This window comes from Pipra filicauda, unplaced genomic scaffold (assembly GCF_003945595.2).
Source record: "Pipra filicauda isolate LSUMZ 115617 unplaced genomic scaffold, ASM394559v2 scaffold30_size5312502_pilon, whole genome shotgun sequence".
Classification (NCBI taxonomy): Eukaryota; Metazoa; Chordata; class Aves; order Passeriformes; family Pipridae; genus Pipra; species Pipra filicauda.
In genome coordinates, this window is record NW_024104432.1 from 5,237,942 (window position 1) to 5,261,738 (window position 23,797).

The 23,797-nt window shown below is 34.6% G+C and overlaps 1 protein-coding gene across 10 annotated transcripts in view; it reads right to left on the bottom strand.

Moving 5' to 3' along the window:
• The window catches only part of PHF3 (PHD finger protein 3), a 51,502-nt gene that overhangs the window by 6,857 nt on the left and 20,848 nt on the right, over positions 1-23,797 (bottom strand). For 9 of the 10 annotated variants that reach the window (XM_027730521.2, XM_027730516.2, XM_027730514.2 and 6 more), the window contains 11 exons: positions 21,884-23,705; positions 11,794-12,118; positions 10,581-10,758; positions 8,157-8,307; positions 7,879-8,035; positions 6,738-6,854; positions 4,340-4,471; positions 3,741-3,873; positions 3,056-3,248; positions 1,317-1,464; positions 127-216 (listed from right to left, as the gene is read on the bottom strand). In XM_027730521.2, the coding sequence (XP_027586322.1) occupies positions 127-216; positions 1,317-1,464; positions 3,056-3,248; positions 3,741-3,873; positions 4,340-4,471; positions 6,738-6,854; positions 7,879-8,035; positions 8,157-8,307; positions 10,581-10,758; positions 11,794-12,118; positions 21,884-23,705 (3,446 nt within the window). Of the gene's footprint in view, positions 1-126; positions 217-1,316; positions 1,465-3,055; positions 3,249-3,740; positions 3,874-4,339; positions 4,472-6,737; positions 6,855-7,878; positions 8,036-8,156; positions 8,308-10,580; positions 10,759-11,793; positions 12,119-12,241; positions 15,792-21,883; positions 23,706-23,797 lie in introns of those variants that run through there. The other variant, XM_039383425.1, reaches the window with a different exon arrangement.

A 23,797-nucleotide genomic window follows, 5' to 3' on the forward strand; every position in this document is an offset into this window, starting at 1 on the left:
ATAGACATCAGATATCCTTAAAGTGTCATGTATTTCACAAATGTTTCAAAGAGAAACAAAACAAGTATCTTTAGGATGACTCAGATGTACATTAAACAGCAAGTCTTTAATATGTAAAATTTTTACCTTGGTCCCTGAAGCTTTGATTTTTTCTACATAATCCCAGACAGTGTGAGGAGATATCCTTCCACCTACTTGAATACTATCAGGTAAATCCTATGAGAAAAGACAACAGAAATCTGAATCCAACATAAATAGTGTGATAAATCCTTCATCCAGTATCTGTTTCCTTTATTCAAAACATACTTTGTTCTTTTAGTTCTTAAATTATAATTCAAAAATATCAGTAGAAGTTACAACAGTAGAAACAAACTCTGGATATTTAAATTAATATTCTCAGTGTAAAGTTAATGATATGCAATAAATAAGCTATCATTCGATACTGTTCATTTATACCTCTCCAAAACTATTCTTTTCAGTAACATTAACTACCAACAGAACTGTATTGTGTTCTAGAAACACTCAACCTATCTGTAAGATCAAACTGCAATGAGAGCTCCACGGTAGTATGTAATAAACTTTCTAAAATTTTCATCTTGACAGGAAAACATAACCTACACATGCATGTATATACAGATGCAAATTTGTTCTTGGATACTAAGCAACATGAAGAGACTTTCAGATCGTTCAAGAACATCTAAGAAAAAAGTTTTTTGAAATAAAGCAGATGAGTTTTGAAAAGAACATCCTACTCATAAACCAATCCTTTAAGTATTAAGGATTACTGCATGCCCTGCACTCCCCTGAAGATCTGACAGTAAACTAAAGACAATCTAATTAACTGAAAACCTAAGTCCTTTTGATAAGAAAACTGATGCTTCCTGTGTAACTGGCAAGAAGTAACATTGAATCTTATGGGCTCTCTGATCTTAATTTTACAGAAGAATGAAGACAACTATTAAAGGCAATTGCATGCTTTTCCTGCCTCTCAGATACTGAAGAGAACATTCCAGAAACTTTTTTTTTTTAGGGACAATTTAGTCTTACAATGGAAGGTTAGGACAAGAACTGCCACCAGGCAAAAAAAAATAATCCCCATTAAGCAGGTTTCTGTTGTAAATAAGATGAACCACAGGTACATTATTGAGTAATACTTTACTTAAAAATACAGACCTTAACCTACACCCTCCCACAAATACTTTACTCAGCACAGTGATCATGCTACACTGTGTTTCATCATTATACTATCATACATGGTACACAAGTTGCTAAAGTTAATAAATAAACTGTTCGTTCTTTGCAGTAAATATAAGTACCTCTGTTAAATACTCAAAAGAGCCAGAAACTGGATAAGCCTTAATAACAAACTTTGCCACTGAAGGCATATTGATAAAACCCTTCCAGATGAAATTCAGGCGCGCCAGAAACAGACTTTCACATTCCACAGTACCGGGTGTTTCTGACCTAAAAAAGGACAAACAAAAACTCACTTTGTTTATAACATGATATATCACACAAGGTAATGTAAATAATAATTTTTCTTTATAAAAAAAATAAGTATTATGAAGAATTTTCTTTTTCAATTAAGCATCCTGCCAAGAGATAGGCAGACAATCACGTTTCTCATCTTCCAATGGAGTAGATATATGGTTCAGGAAGGACAGGCGGATAAGCAGTACATTAGTTCACTACTGTATCTTTTAAAAACAGAGAAGTTAATTAGTCCAACAGTTATTAAACACTACTGAAGGGGACACAAACATATATAGGGGCTGCTCAGCCAGTGAGACTTTCCCCTGCCACAGGGAGGAATGAAGACAAACTGCCTGCTGGCCTATCCTACTTTCCTAACTCCTACATTTTGTTGCAACACTGTCTGTCCACCATCCGAATGCCTATGTCCCCTGTCCTTCTCCTTGCCCCACAGGCTGGCTCCTAATCTCTTCTCACCCATGCATCACTTCCACAGCTTCTGTGAGTACTACAGAAGTATCCAATTCACCAGTACAGGTGAGTACCCAATTTCACCTGTACAAAACTGTCTTTCCTCCCTTCAAAAAAACCCCCTCAGTTTTGTCAACAAAGCAGCTGCAAAAACTAAATGGGAAGACAATTTCACAGGAGAGTGCTTCTCAACCTGAGGGTTTCCTTACCGAAAAGATTACACATTTCAACATTTCCCAACACGTTGCTATCAAAATATTCTAGGCATGCTATTAGCAGGTTTTTTTTTTTTACTACTGGATGCCCAGTAGTACCAGATGTTGTGCTGTTACAGTAACACAGAAACCTACGTTTACGTCTGTCTATACTAGACACTGCAGACTCCAAGTTAAGTCCACTGTCCTTGGTAAAGGATCACACTGTCCCAATAAAGGCAAAATTTCAGCACGAACTGTGGTCAATTCCAAATAACTGGGAGTTGTTTCTTCTAGAAAATCCTCCCTCAAACCAGAAACAAGCAGTCTCATAAACTGCAATTTCCTCTTTAATGAATAGCAGAGTGTGGAAGAAAATGAAGAGGGGGCTGACAGCAAGTACAGCACAACATTAATCAAGCTGCTGTTACCTGTCATGTCTAGAAAATCACTGCTCTGAGATTTGAAACTAGTCTGATTTCTCACTTCAAATGCTCTGTTTAGAGCAATCTCAAATTCCCTGCTTTATATATATACACATACACAAAGACACACACTCATTCAAATGCAGCACTGTTCAAACTACATTCCTTAATAGCAAAATACAACATGAAATCTATATCCTGATTTCTTTTAATGTGAATTCTTTTTAGACCTTGTTGCATCAGAAAACATAGTTTATTTTTCCCTAAAAGAAAATGTGGTAATTAGAAGTTTGCAATCACAACAATATATGTACTATTATTTATATAAATGCACAATTACTCCAGCAGAGAACTCCATTCTTAAGATGTGTGCAAATTCAAGTACACAAATGGATTAATGAAATGCAATTAAAAATTAGCTTTAGACATAATAGCTTAACAAGATTAATAATGTCTTCCATTTAAAAATACTGTTTCTACAGTTTATATTACTTTGGGAGAGGGGTGAATGATTTCGATGAGTCTTGCTTATCATCTTCCAGTAATTCTGAAGCTAAAATACTTGATGTTGAGGAAAGTGCATCCGCGATGCTCTCAGCTTCATTGTCTGACTGTTTCCGTGCAACTCCAACAGACACTTTCACTTTTTTCGCAGAAAGATCATCAGTAGGTGGTGCCATTCGTCCTGCAGAGAAGGAATTGCAGTGGGCTTTATTTTTTATTAAAGAAACAAAAAGAGGAGTTCCTCTGAACACATGGAAGACACACCAAAACCACCACATATTGTCATTGAAGCGGGATAGGATAAGGAATTCATACATTTTATACCTATTTTACATTGTATAAATTTATCCATTGAATATATTTATACAGTACTATACATAAATATTGACACTATACTGGCACAGGATAAAGAAATGAGGAATCAACACTAGTATGCACATCCATTATAGGGATTTCTTTCTCTGCAGTCTTTTTTATAAAAAAGATGACAAGTTTATGGCAATAACCTATCATTTTAGTAGTCTCTTTTGTAAATTATTAAGTAGAACACTGCTTCCACATCTTTCAAACTACATTAAGAACTAGATTTATTTACATTCTTGAGGTATACTGAGATTTATGAATGAAATTATAGAGGCATGATACATTTATTTTCATGTGCTTTTCTGAATACCTATGCAGATTTTGCAGTTAAGATCGAAGAGATGATTTTTATGTTGACTTGTGGTGTCCGGAGATGCAGATTCATTTATTTCTTTATCTTTTTCAGCTTCGTCTGACTTCTCAAACAACTTCATATTAGGTTCCTAAGAAAAGTCAAATACATTTTAGTTAGCCTTCCCCCCACCCCGTTAATATCCAGAGCTAATACTGCCATTCGTATTGCTTAAATGTTCTATAGTGTTTTCTCCCCTTCAGACATAAAGGTTCTGCTTCAGATGTATAGCCTAAAACGCTGTCACAAAATCACAGACGCATTAAAAGAATTAATTGGTATTCTCAAATATCTTTAGGTAACATTTAGAACATTTTCTAATTTCTACTTTTCTATTTTCTACAATTGTCAGAATTCATCACACAGTCACAATATGGAAGGAAAAAAACCAACTAATCCACCAGGCCCCGAAGTAAAAGTCAGTAAGGATCAAAGAAAAACTGAACTCAGACCTAACATGTAATTACAGATCTGAACAACAAAATCATAAACAAAACACTTCACAACCACGTTGTCTATGAACTAAATACACTGTGGTGTCATGCTTTCTTTTCTACCTGAATTTCCATTACTTCCTCTTGTTCTTTCATTGGTGTTTCACTTTCAATTTCTATTTCTCCTTTGTGAGTAATTTTTGTGATAGGTCTTCTTTCAACTTCTCTCTGTTCTTTCTCAATCATTTCAATTGTCTGTGAAAACAGGAAGTTATGTGCACTTATTCCCAAACCATAAAATTTGGAAATCCACAAATATAAGAGATAAATAGGATTGCCATTAGAAAACTCTCTGGAGAAAAAAATAATACATTTTTATTTTGCAAGTGTCAACTAGTTTCATAACGCAAACATGCAAGCAGCCCATCTAACTTCTCCTACAGTGCAGCAAGTACTTGCCAGGCATGTATTTAAACAACTTATAAAGCAAACCTTCAACACTAAATGAAAATATTGGTAATTCTGATTTTCTAAGAGCTAAACTTAAAACAAACAAACAAACAACAAACAAACAAACAAACAAAAACCCAAAAAACCAAAAACCAACCAGCCAAACAAAAACCAAAACAAAAAAATCAAAACAAAACAAAAAGGCATCAACTCCATAACAGTAGGGACAATGATATAATAACATACATGCAGAATTGTATTATTTCTTCAAGAGCTTGTTTATTAATACATAAACCTAATGCTTCACCTCAAAGGTATTCACCATTTAAAGGTATTCTTAAAAGTAATGGATATGTTAATTCTCATCAGGACTGCTGATTTGCTCTGTTGCAATAAAATAAAATATAAAGCATTATTTCTAATATTGCTTCTTAAGGCACATTTAGAGTTCTTAAACCAAGAAGTGTTGGCTGTTGCAAATATTTTAAGCCTGGTTTATTAAGGAAACAAGGATTCTACAAGTGCTTTATCTGCCTGCCAAATACCTACAGTTACTTTTGAACACTCTGGGAAATTAAAAAAAAAAAATTAAGTAGCAGACTTGATATCTTGCATAAACAGGAAAATGAAAAATATAGTAAAATGATACATATTTATTTTACATGTTGTATTCCATTTCAAATTCTAGAAATTTTGAAGTATTTCTCCAAAATAATAGGGACCCTTTAGTAATCTTTTGAGTAACATAAACACTTGTTTTGAAACTCTCACAATAGTGGAATACTATCATTCGTGGTCTGTTTTCAGTATTTCAATAATGTTTACAAAAACAAATGTAATAGCTACAGAATAATCAAACTTTTCATGCCTTTATAGGCTTTCGAAACAACTTCAAGATAACAGAAGAATCCGACAACTGTTTTTGCATAGAAACTAACAAAAAGTTGTCATGATTCATAAACAGATTTAGTCACAATATGCAATGGAAAGGAAAAAACACAGGAATAATTACTACTGCAATGCACATTGCAGTCTCTAAAGCGGCATCACACCATACTGAATCAGTTATCATGGAACATTCATTCTCAGTACACAGAATTCAAGAGGATGAATTTCCTCTATTCTGTGTTACACTAGCTACTCATTAATTTTTTATCAGAAATCATCTGATAAAACCCACAATTCCTGGTATGATAAAACCCAAACACAAAATGCATACCAGTTAACACTATCCAAATATCACGCTTTAGGTTCTATGATGTGGCATATAAATACTAAAGATTCTGTCAATACAAATCCAGATTTTGTAAACTAGAAGACTTTTAATGGCCATTTCCAAGCAGCTGCAGTTATCATTGGACTAAATGGTCAATAAACAGGGTATTATTTAAAAAAAGGCATTTTCTATAAAAATAATACAGTTTCTCATATTGCTGCTTCTCCTCCTAAACTGTCAACACAGCTATAAATATACTGTAACTGTCTGTTTCAAGAAAAGTCATGCTCAAAGTAAGCTAATAATCTTCCTATACTCTCTTGGGGTTTTTTTTACTGTTTGGGGTTTTTTTCCTGTTTTCCCTTTAGGCTGCTTTTCAGACTGGCAGATCAGGTTTTCAGCTCCGAGTTTACTTCTTGGTGGGTGATTTGTCATGCTCCATCAGCTGGTTAAAAACAACACCAGTTTGGTTTGGTTTGTCCAAACAGATCTCTATCCCTCTTTAAAAAATGGGTATTTCTAAAGCTCTAGCAAGAGCTTTAAAATCTTACAGAAAATAAGCACAAAGAAGCCTTCACTCTTGAGACAGAAGAACAAAGAGCAAGCAGCAATACAGTTGCATGGCAAAGGAAAATGCTTGGTTTCCCCCTTTCAGGAACTGACTACACTTCTTTCACTTCTGTCCTAAAAACCTCTTTGGGTTTTGAATACTAAAGAAATTATAGAGATCCTCCTGCTTAGTCACAATTGATTTGTACAACATGCATTCTGTTCTTTCTGCATACACTTAACCTGCAAACAGAAGTTACACATGCTTAGGCTGTCAACCAAACAACAGAAGTTCACAAATCTCACATGTCTGTTTTCTCTCTGTCTCCAGGCAGCCAGTTCTTTGGAAGCCAGTTCTTCTGGACTCATTTTTATTAGATGGTCTGGAGTAACCTCTCCTTTCAGTACTTTCTTAAATAATATCTAGAAGAAAAAAGAAAAGTAACTATTGTTGTCAAGACAAAAACAGCTTGCAGCAGGAAATACATGACAGAAGCAACATACAACATGCTTTGTACAGCTATAAGGATCACGTGGCTTTGTTTCTTCCACTGCAAGAAGTGGTACCAGATTTTGTAACATAAAAATCTTAATTCCAGAGTTCCATTTATTCTACATAATAATGTATCTACATACACCCTTACTGATCAGATGTATAATCAACAGTTGTTTCAAAGGAGAAAATGAGTTTATGCCCACTGCAGCAGTAACTCAGACATTCTGGTTTTCTAAAAAGGTGTAAATCCTCTGTATTATACAACAAAGAGAAGACAGTATCAAAGAGGATGTCTACACTTCTTAACTGAATGAAATCCTAGGGTAAAAGAAAGAGAACCAGCTAATTTAGGGGTATGAGCAAAGACAAGGCAGAAGTTAGCTGTTAGACAGAAGTTAGACAGAAGTTAGCTTGTTCATATAATTTACAGTTGGTTAATTGTAATGGCAAAATACTACAAACAAAGCAACTTCATCAGAGTAACTGATAAAAGGACAAAAGACAGAAGCTGAGGAGGTATGATGTTGACTAATGAGCTCATAGAAAGCAGAAAAGAGAGTGAAGATAAAGCCTGAGAAATCTCGGTATGAAAAAGCATGGTGAGACAAGATCCTGGACAGCAAAATCCTTAGTGTAGTAAACACCAAAGAGTTATGGGGGAAAACAGGAACATCCAAATAAGAGATCAGTGGTAGGCTGATACACACTACACTTTGAAACCCAGCAATAAAACATACAGTGAGAGTAAAGAGTAGAAGAATTAATAATGAGGAAAAAGAAGACAGAGAACACTGAGTGCCCAAAGAACAAACAACATGAAAGAAACAAAAAAACCTATTAAAAAAAACCCCAAACAGGCAAATTGCAGCAGGATTTATAAAGGAAGACTGTTCCTTTAATCACCAGCAAATAAAGGATTTCTGTAAAGCACAACAGACAAATTTCACATACATTATTTTTAGGATCTTTCAGATTGAACATTAAGCTTCTGTATTTGTTCTTATACTTTGCATCAGTGTCTCGAAAAAAAGAAAACAGCTCTCTTTCAATCCTTGTGGCAACTTTTGCTGCTCTCTCCTCGGGAATCTTTAAACTGGAGTCTGTCAATCTGTGAGAAAACACAATGGCAAAAATTACCAAATGCTTCCAAATAATTAATTTTTTTTCCTCTGCTTTCCAAATGAAAATATTTCCAAGCACGTATTAATAACTTATTACTATATTTTTACCTTTTCATCAGAATTTCTTTAAGAGACTGCTTGACACTTTGTCTTATCTGATCAGCAGAAGGTTTAGAAGTTGGCACGGTCGGCAGGTGTGTTGCACTAGTGGATCCTTTCTCATTTTTCTTTTTCTTAATTTCTTGTTTCTCATGAACACCTGTCAAAACACAGTTAAAAATTGTAAAATTCTCATGCCACTTTTATAAACTTTTACTGTTGCTGGAGTTACTGTCATGAAGTTTTATTTTTAAACTGCTAAGAACTGAACTTCAAAAAGAAGGAATGGACCCACAGGGTGGATGGTTTTTGATAGGTTGAGTTTTTTTTATTTCTTTGGTTTGGATTTTGTGTTACTTAGATTAATCCAGAAAAAAAGCTTCCTTAGCAGAAACAAACAGGGTTACTGCCCTTTGATTTAAGTTATTTTCTTCTACACTAAACCAAGATGACCAGTGCTTATTAGTTTAATCCTAACTAAGATTTTTGACTCTGAATTTTTTAACAGCATAGATGAATTTTTCAATGAATGAACTGAGAAATAATATACCATGAAGCATGTATCATAAGCATAGTAAGTTTAACTCTAAAATCCCATTTTTCATTAAACTTAGCATTTCTGTATCTGTTAGCCATCAAAATTATTTCAATTATAATAATCTTAGCTTCTGATTCAGATCACTCTCAAAACAAAGTCATTATAAGGACTGTGTCACAAATAATACAAATAATGGATAAGTTAACCAAACTAAAATCATTGAAGCAAAATTATTAATTTTCAGTGTCAACTGAAAGGTCATCTGTCTCAGCACGTGAATACATCACTAATTTTGAGCAGTAGCCTTCTATTTAGGTAAGCAAGGGGAAATAAATAATACTAATTTTTTTCACTTTCTACTCTGGAAAAAGAAACAAATTGAAGACCGACAAAGATCTAACTGGAGAGTTCGACCGTAAAAAGAAGTCTTTCTTTATTATTACTTTCCCCTATTGAGTGCAACTTAGAATGCATTAACACCAGAAGCAAACTTAACTATATTTTCAAGTGGCTATAAAAAGGCAGATTTTCTTTTCTGCTGGGCAGACAGCGTGGGTGGATCAACTCTCATTAATTCAACTGATTCCAATCAAAATTACCAACTTCCCTTTCCTTGCCAGCAAGGTGGTGCAGACCTAAGAGCTCTTTGCCATTCTGTGCTGTGCTCTACAGTGTTCCTATGCTGGTCTTGTTAAGTACAGCAGCTTTAATAATGCTTTTGTTTCCTCAATACATATTTTTGCTCATCTCCTCCTCCTCAGAAGGATGAAGAACTGGACTATAAAACCTTTCAAAAACTGTAGCCTGACAGGGTAAATGGGGAAATGGAAAACCTTCACATGCCAGTAACACTCTGGCAACATTTCAACCATCTGATAAAAAAGTCCCACAGCAGGCAAGTGATGGGCAAGATTAGCAATAAACAATGCCATTATAAGTATAATTCAAAGCAGGTAACAGATTAAGACAAATGCACTGCTTTAATTTCAATGCTAATTGTCCTAAATGAGACTGCCAAGTGTCTTCTCTTTTTAAAAATGATTTTGAGATTAACTTCTATTCTGAAATGGTCACTGTATTGTCAGTATAAAATACTTACATTTAGATTTACATTTAACGCTGATATTTTCAACTCTAATAAGAGCTTCTAGAATGTATCGGCATAGGCAAAAAAACAGAAGAGCAGAATTATGTATTTTTTAGACAAAAATTCAAAGTTTGAGTTTAGGAGTTAAAGATGGTTCTCACACAAAATCTCACTAGCTTTGCTGCTGAGATTTCAGTTCGAAACGACAATTTCACATTATCACGATCTTAGAAGAATAATGCTTCCTGGAAGGGAGCTGGGGAGAGGACAGAAGTTGCTGGGAGGGGAAATACGTTCCTTCAACCTTTCAAATAAAATGTAGATAAAAATCTGATGACTCAGTGTGCAATATAGTGTCCCCCTTTGAAATGAGTTGATAAAATTGACAATTTGTGCAAAACACATCAGTAAGTCAAAATATAATTCATACAGAAATTAAAACACTTTTATATACACTAAGTATTTCATAGCATTTTATGGAAGAGTATTTCAAAGTCTCATGCAATGTGAAATAAAGTTTAATACAGAGATGTCTGTGTACTTTTCTCCCACTCAGTTACATGAGCATCCTCTGCTATTGAAACAGGAAACACACATCTACATAGGAAGCATTTATCTACAAAAAAAATAATTTAAAAAAAAAGAGAAATAAAGATCATAAACATCATGGGAACAAACAGCTCTTCAGATCACCATCTCTTCCACTATGGAATATGGTTTGAAAAACTGATGCTATAAAGAAAGTTATCATCCTTCACTGTACATATATGTGAATTACAGTGTGCAGTACTTCACCAAACCTCAGTACCTGATTTTGTGGACCTTTCTGCCACACTAAGAGATTCTTTACTTATTTTTTCATTTTTATCTTCAGGAGATCGCCGAGGAATTACACCAGTTTGTGGTCCTTTCCGAGCAGTAACATGCTGCCCTTTTTTAGTATCCAAGTCTCTGGACTCTGACAAGTTCTTCCCATCACCAGATTCCTTAAATAAACATTAACACGTGTTAGCACACTACTGAATGCTACAATCAACCACCACCTAATTACCACATATTTTTCTTTTTTTTTTCTTTTTATATGTATAACATATACCCTGGATGTATGCACCATCATATAATATTTTCTAAAGAGTTATTGAACAAAATTCCAAATTACTGCCAAGCACTGCAGTCTCTTTTAAATATTGGCTGAAGACACAACACAGACAATTTGCATTTAAGCTCTGTACTGAAAACCACTACGTTTTATTTTAATATGTCAGGGATGAATCCCTTAACCGGTTTTAGCCACATATCCACAGACATCACTGATGTTTAAAAAGTTATGTAAACCAAAATTAAAAAGAATAGCTTACATGTCAGAATTTCCATATTACTATTCAGAAATAAGATAGAATTATTGATGATGATGTTATCACGAATATGATACACTAAAAGACTGAAGAATTGTCTCAATACTCTTTGCAAATTATTCTTTGGTTAGTAAAATCAGACACAAAAAGTAGAAAGGTCCCAATTAAAGCATTAGGCATTTTCCTCCACACACAATCTGAAGTAAAAATAATCAAAAGTAAAACACTGTTGGCATATTGTCTTACAGATATTTAATATATCTGCAGTTTATAACATATAGAAAATTACCAGATGTCCTAGAATAAATTTAGAAATCTGAAAGAAAAATGCACTAAGTTATTCACCACTTCTATATACACCTGTATGTATAGTTTAATATACACATTGAGGAGTTGAACTTTGATGATCCTTATGGGCCCCTTCCAACTCAGGATATTCTATATGCATACGAAATGCACATAAACCTGTCCAAATATAAGAAGAGTTTAGCAATATCATCTTGAAGAAGTCATGTCACTTAGAAAATGAAGTAACTCTCAATAATAAAAGTTTTAAATTAGATTCACAAAGATGTTTGAAACATGATCTATTAACTGGCACTAAGACAGGAAAAAACCTTCTAACACCAGTAATTAAGAGAACTTAAAGCACTAAATAAGACTCACCCGTCTGAAGATTTTGACTTTGTGCTTCCCAGTGTCCTCCATTTGCTTTGTTTTTTCAGTTGTCGTATTTAGATGACAAGCAGGTGTTTGCTTCGACATCCCCAGTTTTTCACACTCAATTGTTTTTTCTTCTCTATGCTCAAGTTTCACTGGAGTATCTGGTACACTTTGATCAAAACACTCCATTTTTTTGTCTTCTTCAGCACAGCATTTCACACACACATACTCTTTATCTTCTTCACCCATCTGCTGTGCTTGAGAAAGGCTCAGTCCAACACAATCACCATGAAACCAATCATCACATCTACCACAACCTACCATAAACCTGAAAACAAAATAAGACATGTCAGTGAAAACTGTGAAAGAAGACTATTAAAAAAGATACAGCAACTTCAGCAGAACATACCACACTTGTTCTGATTTGTGCATCTCAACAATTTGTTCTTACCTGGCAAGTGATTTTCTTTGTAGCTTTACATCCATCTCCAGCCTTACGACATGGTATGATCTTCCTGAGAAATATTGGTTTTGGCCTTTTTGCCTTTTACAGTAGTCCAAGAGACTATCAAAACCTCATTATATTTATGTAATTTGCCCCCCAAATCCTACCAAGTTTTTTTTTCAAACTACTATTAAAGCTCATATGAAAGTTAAAAAAAGAAAAAAAAGGAAAAAAAAACAACTCTCAGAACTAGTAAACTTGTTTGAAAATACTTGAAAATTTTCTTGCAAGATCATATTATCCCTGCTTTCCTTCAAATATGGTCGTCATCCTAACATCACAAATGTATCGACTGCCAACTTCCACAGCAGTACAAGGTCTTTAAGTGTTATGACAAATACAATGAGCACAGGCACAGCAACCTATTCTAAATTAGTTGGTATTTTACATCTCATTCCTTAGACCATTATTACTAAATTATTTCTAGGAAGTTACTTTTTATTGTCTCTACTGGTGAATATAGGGCCAGGAGTTCAGCTTCCAATACCATCAGTCCAGCTTGCAGTGACTGTTTTATTTTGTTTTCTTCTAAAAAAGGTACAGCACTTTTTGTGTGTAAGTAATAACTGAGGTACTGCTCAGTTATTTTATACAGGTGTCCATTTAAAGAGCATCTCTCAATTCACAAGTCAACTGCTTCATTATTTTAAAAGCAGAATCAACTCTAGATATGGATAGTATTTTCAAAGTGCTGTAAAGATCACTTGGTCTAAAATAAAAGCATAATTTCTGACTATTTTGTGGAAGTATTTTGAAAACTTCATCACATATTACCAGTAACTCACTGCACTCATAAGTACAATTTCCAGTGCAACTATTTGTGAAGGACGTGGAATTTGTGAAGGAAGTTACACACGTTAAACACCCCAAAAAACCTAATTCAGACTTACATAGTACGTTTTTTTACAATTCCTCCTTATAATAACGAACCTTGCATCATTACCAAATGTTTTCAAATGATGTAGGAATATCTCTTGCATTATCCACTTACATTTTCTTTCCCCTTTTATATTTTTTGGTTTCTTTTTTTTTTCATTTTCTTTGTTTTCTTGTTTTCATTTTGTTTTTTATTTACATAAGCTATATTAAAGATATGTACTATTATACAGACTGATTGAAGAAAATCAAGAAAGAGTGCAAGTGTATTATGAAAAGTGCAAGTTCTTTTTTAATACTGAAAAATTATTTACTGAATTCCTAGGTTTTGAATTCCATATAAGAGACCTGATTTAAAAAGTAATTAATGAAAACCTGCTTGTTTCAGCAATATATTTAACAAGCTAAATACACTGACCTGCAAACCCCATTTCTTTCATCTAATACCTTTAAAATCTCTTCTGTAAGACAATTCTAAGGAACATGATTCCTAACCTATGTATGTCCCTATTCAGCCTAGGATCTGCTGACTTACCAACTCTGCAGAATCATATAAATATTACAGAGGGTAAAACTTAGAGTAACTTTTATTCTCCAGAACTGCAAATAAATGTTCCAGGTGGCTTGATGCAGGTATTGTATTCAAGAATACAATACTGGTATCTCGAGAGATGAGAATTCTTAATAACAGGGGACGTTTGAAACAAGAGAACAGAAGGAAAAACTGTATCTTTATGTTCTGTCCTTCCCTACTCAAAATACATCAGGATTAAATTCTGTTGAAGAAAATAGTATTTAGATGCAAAATGAGTCTGAGAAGTTTTAAATTTCCAGCAGATTGAGAAAAAGCCTATGATGCTGTTTGCTATATTTGAAGAAACCATTTTTTAATGTAGTTTGTGAAGAAAACTATTTTCTCATTTTTAATTTATTTCTTTTTCTGAGCTGTAAGTACATTTATAGTATTACTGGTCACTAGCAAACAATATCTGTCCATCTACTTCATAATTTCAATTAGGAAGGCAGGTGTTCCTTCACATTTTGTCAATATCTCAGTCTTTTCAGATCCACATTCCAGCAAAGTTCAAATACAAGAGAGGTAACAGTAGGGCACAATTACTTCTGATGGTCTTACCAGAGTAATACCATAGAATTCAAAAGCACAACAGAAAAACAAGAAAGAAGCGATGGGACTTCTACAGAAAACTGATTGCTCCTTTTTGAGAGCCTAGAGCCAAACATGCAAGGGCAGCATATACAGCATGAGTGCCTACTTCACGACTGCAAGGGTCCCCAAGCAGATGCTTTACACAGGACACATCTTGTACCATTGCAAGAAAATACTAGTAAAGCTCTGGGAACACTGAAACCGGTTGCAAAAATTCCACACTTTAAATTTCCTGCAAAGCTGAAATAAGATCAAAGCATACAGTCAGGTGCTTCATGCTTAAAGGATATTTTGGTGTAATAAGGAATTAATGCTTTTTGTTCAAAAATAGAAGGAAAACAAGAATACACCATCATGAAGCCACAATTGCTACTAACTGAATTTTTATTAAAATATATGGGGTTTTTTCACCAGTTTGTAAATTCAGGCATTGGAGACTAATTTGTTAAATAAGGAAGACAGATTGCAGCCTTTAGCAACCAAAACAAACTTTTGATTTAATATTTAGAAAATGGACTACATTTGCAGAAGAGATGAGACTGAAGTACACAAAATGCTGCACAACTTCAACTTTAAACTGACAGCACGTGAATTTTTTCAGCTTAGTTCACACATAATAAGGGGGCAATAGAGATGGTGTATGACATAAGTAAGGCACCAGGATAGGCATCCAGTCTTACATCTTTATTTTAAGATCTATCAAATAAATAAATAATAAATTTTTTAAAAGTTAAAAAACCCTACAATTAATTCAGCTCAGAAAAGATCAGTCTTCTCTAAGACTATACACCAAGACTGACAGATGTCATTCAAGCCATCTTAAGCAAACTACTGAAGATCAAATATTCATTTGGCTTCATTCCAGTCTTCATAACAAGGGTTCAATTACACGATATTTTAACAGACACACACAATAAAACTTGAGAATTCAGGATTCAGAAATCAAGACTACAAAGAGAATCAGGAAATGTCCATGAAGCCTGTACCATAAAACAGAATGTAATGCTTACAATTGTTTTGTTTAAACCTAGTTACACAAAATGGTAATAAAAATACCGGTGCTGCCTGCCTAAAAAAATTCACTATTTCTACTAGTTGGTTTTTTTTCCACACTAGTGAACTGCAAGACTGCAACTTTTGAGGCTATGAGAGAACATACTGATTTTGATACCAGTAATGTAAATAATCCTTTTTACCATAAGGCTACTTTTACATCTTTGTCTTTTCACTCGTTTGCACACAAAACAAAACTATGATTTGTAACAACAATTATATAATTGTGTCATGGGTAATGTTCAAAGACTAAAAAAGGGAGTCAAGAGAAACTGAAGCCTGGCTTGAAGGATCAAGGATGTCCTCTTGCACAGTTGTCAGTTTTGACTGAAGAGGTTCTGATATCTTGGACTAGCAAAACATCAAAGTTTCTGACTGCAGATTGCTTCAAATTTGAAGTGCAGGACTTTTACCCATGTTGTAAGGCTGGATTGGAAGATGTAAAGCTGAAAGAGAAAGAAAAATGTGTTTTAAAATGTTAAATCACGCCACATTCAATAACAGAATTGCTTTCACTGGACTTTAATATAAAAACAATTTTTTTAAAGAAAAATTTAAAAAGAACTGATAGGTGACAGCAGACAATATTATAGCTCATTGGAACCTTTGCACAGAGCATGTTATTGTTTCATTCCTTTAAAGAATCCCCTTCGGAGTCCACATACCAGCATGAAAAGAGGCACCTTAAAATCAGAAAGCAATAGATGAAACATCTCTTATGATTGGAAGCCTTTCTTTGGTGTGTTATTTGTAGTAAATTAAATTCATTCCTTAGATGAAGAACTCAGGCTTGATTTATTTTCTAAATATACAGGCCATATTTTAAAATTAACTTATGCAAATTCTATTTATGTAACAGGAGCAAGTTTCCAGAGAAATTCACTACCATAAAATGGGCAGAAACCATCTTATTCATAAAACAATTTTTCATTGTAAAGCTAAACTTAAGAGTAAAATAAAAGACAAAAAATTGGGAGCTGTCAGAGTAGTTCAGCGTGAGCCAGTAATCAGCATTTTAAGATTAATTAATAATGTAAGTTGCACTGTCACAGAAAATAATTTATTGCTTCCCTTTAGTCCTTCACGTTTGTGGCACAGAGCATATGGGAAAAATACAATAGGACTCATATCCTAACCCAACCCCCCACCCCCAACAAACAAACAAAAAAAAAGCAAACCCAACAACTCAAAACATCACTTCAACCCCAAATTCATGCAGGAGTAAAATCACTGTTCACACACTTTTTAAAGACTTGAGTATCTAAAGCACATCCCACCTGCATCTCCCTCCCTAAATGTTCACCAAATTTCAACAAAATCTGTTGTAAACTTGTATTAACATTACAACTGTGTCTCAGCTGCACTGATGCTACAGTCCAGTCCATGTTAAAGCAGAGACATTGCATGGCAGCAACTGGTTTCCCTTCAGCTTATTTATTAACGAGGTTAGTTGAGAAGAAATTCATGGCATGGCAGCTTTAGCAGAGCATATGCTCCACACCAGTATAGCTCAATTAAAAGCTCAAGCTCTGTCAAAAAACACAGTCTTGTCGGAGTAGTTCCACTTATTTGCTTTTTGACAAATTCTAACACAGAAGACATGATTTTTCAGGTTCTGATCTTCTAGAAAGAACAACCAATCTCAAGCAAACACTATCAGCAGATCTTTGGCACAGAATTTGCAGCACAGAAAAAGACACTGCAAACTTACTTCCTAAGTATTAAATTTTAATAACCCAACTTTAATGCAATATAAGTTCCTTTTCTTTCTTAAAGGCACAATTTTCTTTGCTTTTCATTTTACAGGAACTTCTCCAAAAAGGAAGCAGGAAAAAGACAAGCAACTTTATGCTTTTTGAACTAGAGGTAAATTCATGAAACATACCAAACAGCAAAACCAAAACTATTGAACTTCCAAAAAACATTGAAAAAATTAGTACATTTCCTAAAATTAGTTACAAATCTATACCAAAAAAAATCACTAAGGGAAGCTTCATTACCAGTGGATTCTATCCACATGTTGCATCTTGCAGGATCAGTGTCATACACTCTACAAACTGCATTTATAAGTAGTTTATATTTATGCACATCTTTTCTAAAACCCTGTTTTAGACAACTTATGGTATCCATTTGCCTGACTCCCTAATGCTACAGGTATTAATAATAATCCTACCAATACTAAAGCATAATAATATAATCTGTATAAAGTCTACTAATACAATTATATAATTGTAAATATAAATCACAGTGGAGTCCTTCCATTTGTTAATTATACATTACAACGCTATTCTGTTTATACTGTCATTCAGCTGTGGGTGGACAAGCAAGATAGCTTTTAATATTGCAAGGCTTTTCACAGTGGAAGAAAGTAGTAACAGAGGCAGATAACTTAAAAGCATCATCCAGAACTGTAAACTGATGACATCTTGCATAATCTGTAGTTTAGCATACTCGTACTATTCAATGAACATTAACTAGAATTAAGGCACCATCATTATTATAATTATTGTTCCTCTTGAAGAATGTTCTCACAACAGATCATTTACTATATACAATCCACCCTAAAAAAAAAAGTGCACATGTAATTTAAGGATCATAATAAGTTTGGAGCCTTAAACTCCTTCCTCAACCACTCTCTTTTGTACTGGCTGTGCAAAGTGTATGATAACCCGATTCCAATATAGTTTACTGATAATTAGCACTATTTTCAAAATACAAATGTCCTAATAATAATCCTTACTACAGGAAAAAACAGTTTGCAGATTTTTTTAACTCCATCCATCAGCCAAAGTACTTTTCTGCATTACATTTGTGAAGAAACTTTTTAACGATGACGTGCAAAGCAAGAGATCAGAAATACTATATCTTTGCTAAATCAACCTCTGCACTTCCCAATTAATCACCTTTTACAACATTACTAACTTTTCCTCTATATTAAAGCAGAGTTGAAATGTGGGGAAAAGGAAGACCCTAAGCAAAACTCTAGTCCTACATCACTTAGTTTTTCTGCAAGGTCTGAAAAGGTCGGTTTGTGTCTGACCACAAGATCTTTAATCTGTCTTCAGGAAAAGTAACTATCTGTGATAAAGCTTAATATTTTCAACATCATTTGGATTCATTAAGAATCTGAGTAGTAACTTCAGTCTGTAACATTTTTTATGTGGTATATATATCAATACACATTTCATATATAGATAGATGAATTAAAATTTATGATTTTATGATTTGTTATTAGTTGGTGAGAAAACATCTGACAGCAATATGGGAACACACTGGCAATGTCAAACATGCTGAAAACAATACTGTGAGTAACAACAATTCAAACCTTTCACCAAAAAAAACGCCTTTCAGATGTGCTGAAAATTACAAAAAGTTAAATCATCATTATCTGACTTGCCCAGAAACACAAGGCTTAGCTTTCATACAAAAGAACAATTCCTTTTAGTTATGTAGCAAACGTATATCTCTGAATGGAAATTGTCACAACACATCAAGCAAACAGACTGAAAGAATTAGTCCTAAAGCCAAACATTGACAACCCACTCTCTGTGTAACGAAAACATAGATACAACACAGCTATGCTGGTTACAGCTACCAACTCAAAGACAAGTGGAAAACAGAGTATGAATAGTCACTGTTCAAAGCCGAAGTGCCAAAGAATGATGATCTATTAGCAGAAAGAAAACAGGTATTGTCTCTTACAAAGTAAGACACGTTATAACTTGTGAACTTTTTGATTATGCAATTTGAATGTCTGTAAAATGGGATTCCTCCTGTCCCAGCCAAATCCATTATATCTGCAGTGCAAGGGAAGTGCATTTTCACTTTGTATGTGGCCAACAAATTATTGCATGTATTCCTAAAAATATAAATTGACTCCAATTTTCAGGTGCTGATCTGAAGTAAAACATACAAGTACCATCCTTCTGTGCTTCCAGCAGGCACAGTAAGATTACTCTGGGGCCATGTAAGGCCTACGTAAGCGTGGCCCTTTTGGAAATGTGTACACAAAGAAAAAAATCTGTACACATGATGACATGATCTCCAGACATTACCTTCAACCTGAATCAATTTTCCAAGCTTGGTATTACAGTAACAACAAGTTAGTGGCTTTGCATTTATTACAGGCAATACAAAAAGATTCAAGTGACTACTATTTCGCACCCTGAATTTTTTAACATGTTACCTTAACATGACATACTGCAAAGCTCCTTGCAGATTATTCCTCAATTTGGGGCTGCAACTTCAGTTCAACTTCTTTTTCTACAAGCAATTTGTACTACCACATTGGTAAAAATTTTTAAAGTTGAAATAACCATAGATCAGGATAAAACCACATATGTTTTTTCAGATCTTCGCTCTGCCCTTGATATTTGTTGAACCTATAGTCGTTTGACAGTATTTGTGTCTCACACTTTCTCATCTTCCCTTACACAATGAACAGAGAAAAAAGGGAAAGAGGCTAGGTAAGCTGTTTCAAAAGGGAAACAAAAACTGCTTGAAAAGTAATCCAAAAAGCAAATGAAAAAACCCTTTCCCTAGAGTAAACTTTGATAGTTTTGATGGTTTTTCAAGAGAGGGAACTGAAATTTATCATCTTACACTTTTTCTCTTTGGCACTGCACTGCAAGTGTTTTCTTATTCTTCCATCAGTAATTAAACAAGGACAAAATGACAAGGCACTTGAGATAAAAGTTTTGCTTCCTCTTGTATCTTAATGATAGCAAGTGAATCTGAAAGGTTTCAGTTATTTGTAGCATACAATTACAAAAAAAAAGTAATTTGAACAAATAAAACTTCAGTACTTAAGACTAGTGATGATAAAAAGTGCTGCACTGACAGTCTTAAATCTTCTGTTGTTAGGCACAGGGCTCAATACCACAAGTTTCCTCACATTTCTCAGTCACATTCTATACACAAAAATTCTGTGTTTATGTACTAAATATCTTTCTACAGATTTAGTAAATCTGACCTTCTGCTGAAAGGGTCGGTTGCGTCATTTTGCAATGCAAGCACATAAAATAACACAATTACAATACAAAAAACCTAAAACACTTAAAACTGACATCACAAAAATGAGGATACCCATAACCACCATCTGTGGCAACTCATGGGCTTTCTCAATCCAACCTCAGCTGGTGATTCATCCACTACACAATTCTGGCAGCACTAGGAGCTGGCAATGCAAAATTGGGTTAATTGCATTTAATACTGTATCAATGCATATACGTGTATCTTCTGTAACATTACTTTCACTTCATAAACTAAAATAAGCAGATTTAGTTCAGAGTTACTGCCACATCTTCCCATACCAGTTAGATCCATTTAGTAATAAAAATCAAGACTTTCTGAACTCCAACAAGACATTCAAAAAAGAAAACCCATAGAATGCTTAAAATATTAGTAAATATAGAAAGAATGCAGGACAAGTTCAACTCAAAGCTGAATTTTTAACAGCTATCAAGAAGTTTAAATCTTAAATATGTATATTTTGCTTTAAAAATATCCAGCAAACCTACTGTTAATTCTTTTCATAGGTCACATTGATGTAGTCATTATAGCTGCACAGTAAATGAATTTTAAGGTGTTTGTTTATCAAATATGATACAGTAACTCAAAGCTAACAAGGGTTCTTCTTAAATACTATGATTGCTAAGAAAAACCCTCAGGCACCAAAGGTGCCATATTTCACTGTGATGTAGGGAGTTCTAAAGCACAGTCACTGAAAATTACTATTAAAACTTTCTCTCACATAAACAAAGGACTAATCAGAATCATCTTCAATTTGATATTAAAAAAACAAACGTAGGCTAGCAGGTACGACTGCAACTATGAAAACTCCCTCATCGTTAGGTTTAAAGGCAATTTCAGATATGCCCACATGGATGTTTTATGGGGTTTTTCTTGAGACTGATGTTCTTCCTTCTCCTCTCCCCACCCCCTGCCAACTACTTAATTACTATTACATGAAAGCCTCACAGCAATGATTACATAAATTGAAAAAACCCCCTCTGAATCTCTAGGTATTAGAATTGTACTTGTACCAGATAAAAATCACATGTAAACAACTATTTGATTTTTTTTGGTTGATGGTGATCCTTCGACTTAAGAGGTCTCTGGAAAGAAGGAAATTACAATCTGGAACATAGATATCTTAGTCTCATTTCCTTTCTATGAAAAAAAATCAAGTTTAAAGTGCATAATTTAACAGCATAGCAGAATTATACATTCATCAAAAAATGTATTCATATAATAAAATGTTTATATTCAAACTTCTTGGCTAAACCGGTTTCTAACGCTCTATCTAAAACACTAAAAAAAAGTGTATGAGTGCAAAGGAAATTAACTGACAGTATGACACACAAGTTTCCCTTACAAGGCTATGATTTTTTTGTTTTGGCACCAGCAGCATGAAACATTTGGTAAGAGAGGAAAAAAAAATTATCTTTCGAGACCAATAATAAATTCCTAAGACACAAAGCCACACACACCTGTTGCCATGTGGCTTTTTGCAAAAGCCACACTGCTTGCTGGGCACCCAAACATGTTTACTTTCACTAGCAGAGGTATGTTCCAAGCCTTCCCTTCTAACAGTTGAAATGTTATCTGGAATGAACAATGGAGGTTCATCAAGTGAAAGACTTTTGCTACTTCTTCTCTGGCGAGGTTGGAGAGTCTTATCATTTCTTTTTGATTTGTTTTTTTCTTTATCATCCTCTTTCAGGTGTTCTACAACAGGGTGATCTTTTGTCTCTGTCTCTTCCTTTGTGGAGCTATTTGTTTTTAGCCCAGTTGCAAGCTGGTGTTTCTGCCCGTGGGCTTGCTTCTGACCAAGATTTGAAACATGCCCTGACAACGAATGCACAGAGTGGTGGGTATCTTTAGAACAGCTTTGATGAGTAGGAGATTTCTCACTTGCTCTTTGAACTGATGACTTCTGTGCTTGCCCAGAAGCCTGGACTCGGGGTATTTTCTTCAGCAACGTATTACTCTGCTTTTTTATGGTCATTCCTGAAACACAGCTCTTTGCTTTCAAACTCAGATCAGATTGTTTCTTCCTAATTTTAACTGGGTTATTTGGATGCTGATGACTCTCTTGCTCATCTGCATTCCGCTTCAGAGCTGCTGAAGATGGACTGTGAACACTCGAAGCAGTAACACCAGCTCTCGTTCTTGAACGCATCACTTCTTGTTGCACTGTACCCAATTTCTGCCGAGTATCTGCAGTCAGATTTTGTTTATTCTGTATTACAGATTTACTATGCCGGGGCCTAATGTTCTTTTCATATTTTGTTGAAATGTTAATTTGTTTCTCATCATCCTGAAATTTTAATGCCTCTGGGCCTTCTACTTTAATACTGCTGATTTGATGCTGTACGTTTTGGTTTGTTTGGTCAAGAACAGTGCTTTCTAAAATGCTATTTCCTGGGTCAGCAGAAGTCAACTCTTTGCTTTTTAAGTCTTTATTATCAAACTCTGTACTGTCCAATAGTTTCTCAGATGGAGTTACAGTTTTCTCCACTCCCTTGTCATCATCTCCAGCTTCTGTTACACATTTCTTTACTGACAGTGTATTTTCATCAAGAACTTCCACATTGTGGGAAGCTAAACTACAATCGACCCCCTCTTTTATAGAGCTAGACAAATCTGAAAAGGTGTCACAAATTTCATTTGGATTCACGCAAGTACTAGATGGATCATTAGCTTTTCCAGTTACTCCAATTTCATCATGCTCTTCTGTTTTCTTCTCTGATTCCTCTGCTTTATTATCATCAGTTTTTTCTTTTGAACAATTTCCCAAGTCCATTGAATCAATCACATCATTTGACTCATTTTTAACTGGAGTCATTTCAGTATCTGCAGATACTGAACAAACTGGCTCAGCATTCCCAGATTCAGTCTTCGTTGCAACCTCTGCTATTTCCTTTGTTTCTCCAGAAGGAGAACAGGTTCCTATAAAATTAGCACAACTTAACTCTTGGGATGTTTCCTGGACTTTTGCCTGATCAAGGGTTTCAGACTTCACTTCATTCACATCTTCGGGACCAGGCAGACATTTTGTATTACTCTGGGATGTTGTTACTGCTGCTGTTCCTTCTGTCTGTCCTAATCGTCTTGTACTACGCCTAACCTCTTTAGGCTGCTCTACTTTCGAGGGTGCAGCAACATCTGTCTCTTTAACTGGACTTCTCTCTCGTTTCTGTCCACTTTTTGGAGCAGATCCACCTTTTACAGATGATTTCTTGGTACTAACAGGAGGAGCAACATTCGAACGCTTGGCCAGGGTGCTCTGTCGGAGACTCCGTACTGATTCTAGGAAGGGAAAAAGGAAAGTGCCTTAGCTATTCAGCTTTCTTCTCTTTGCAAACACAAGATTTACCTAGAATAGAGCTGATTTACCCCAA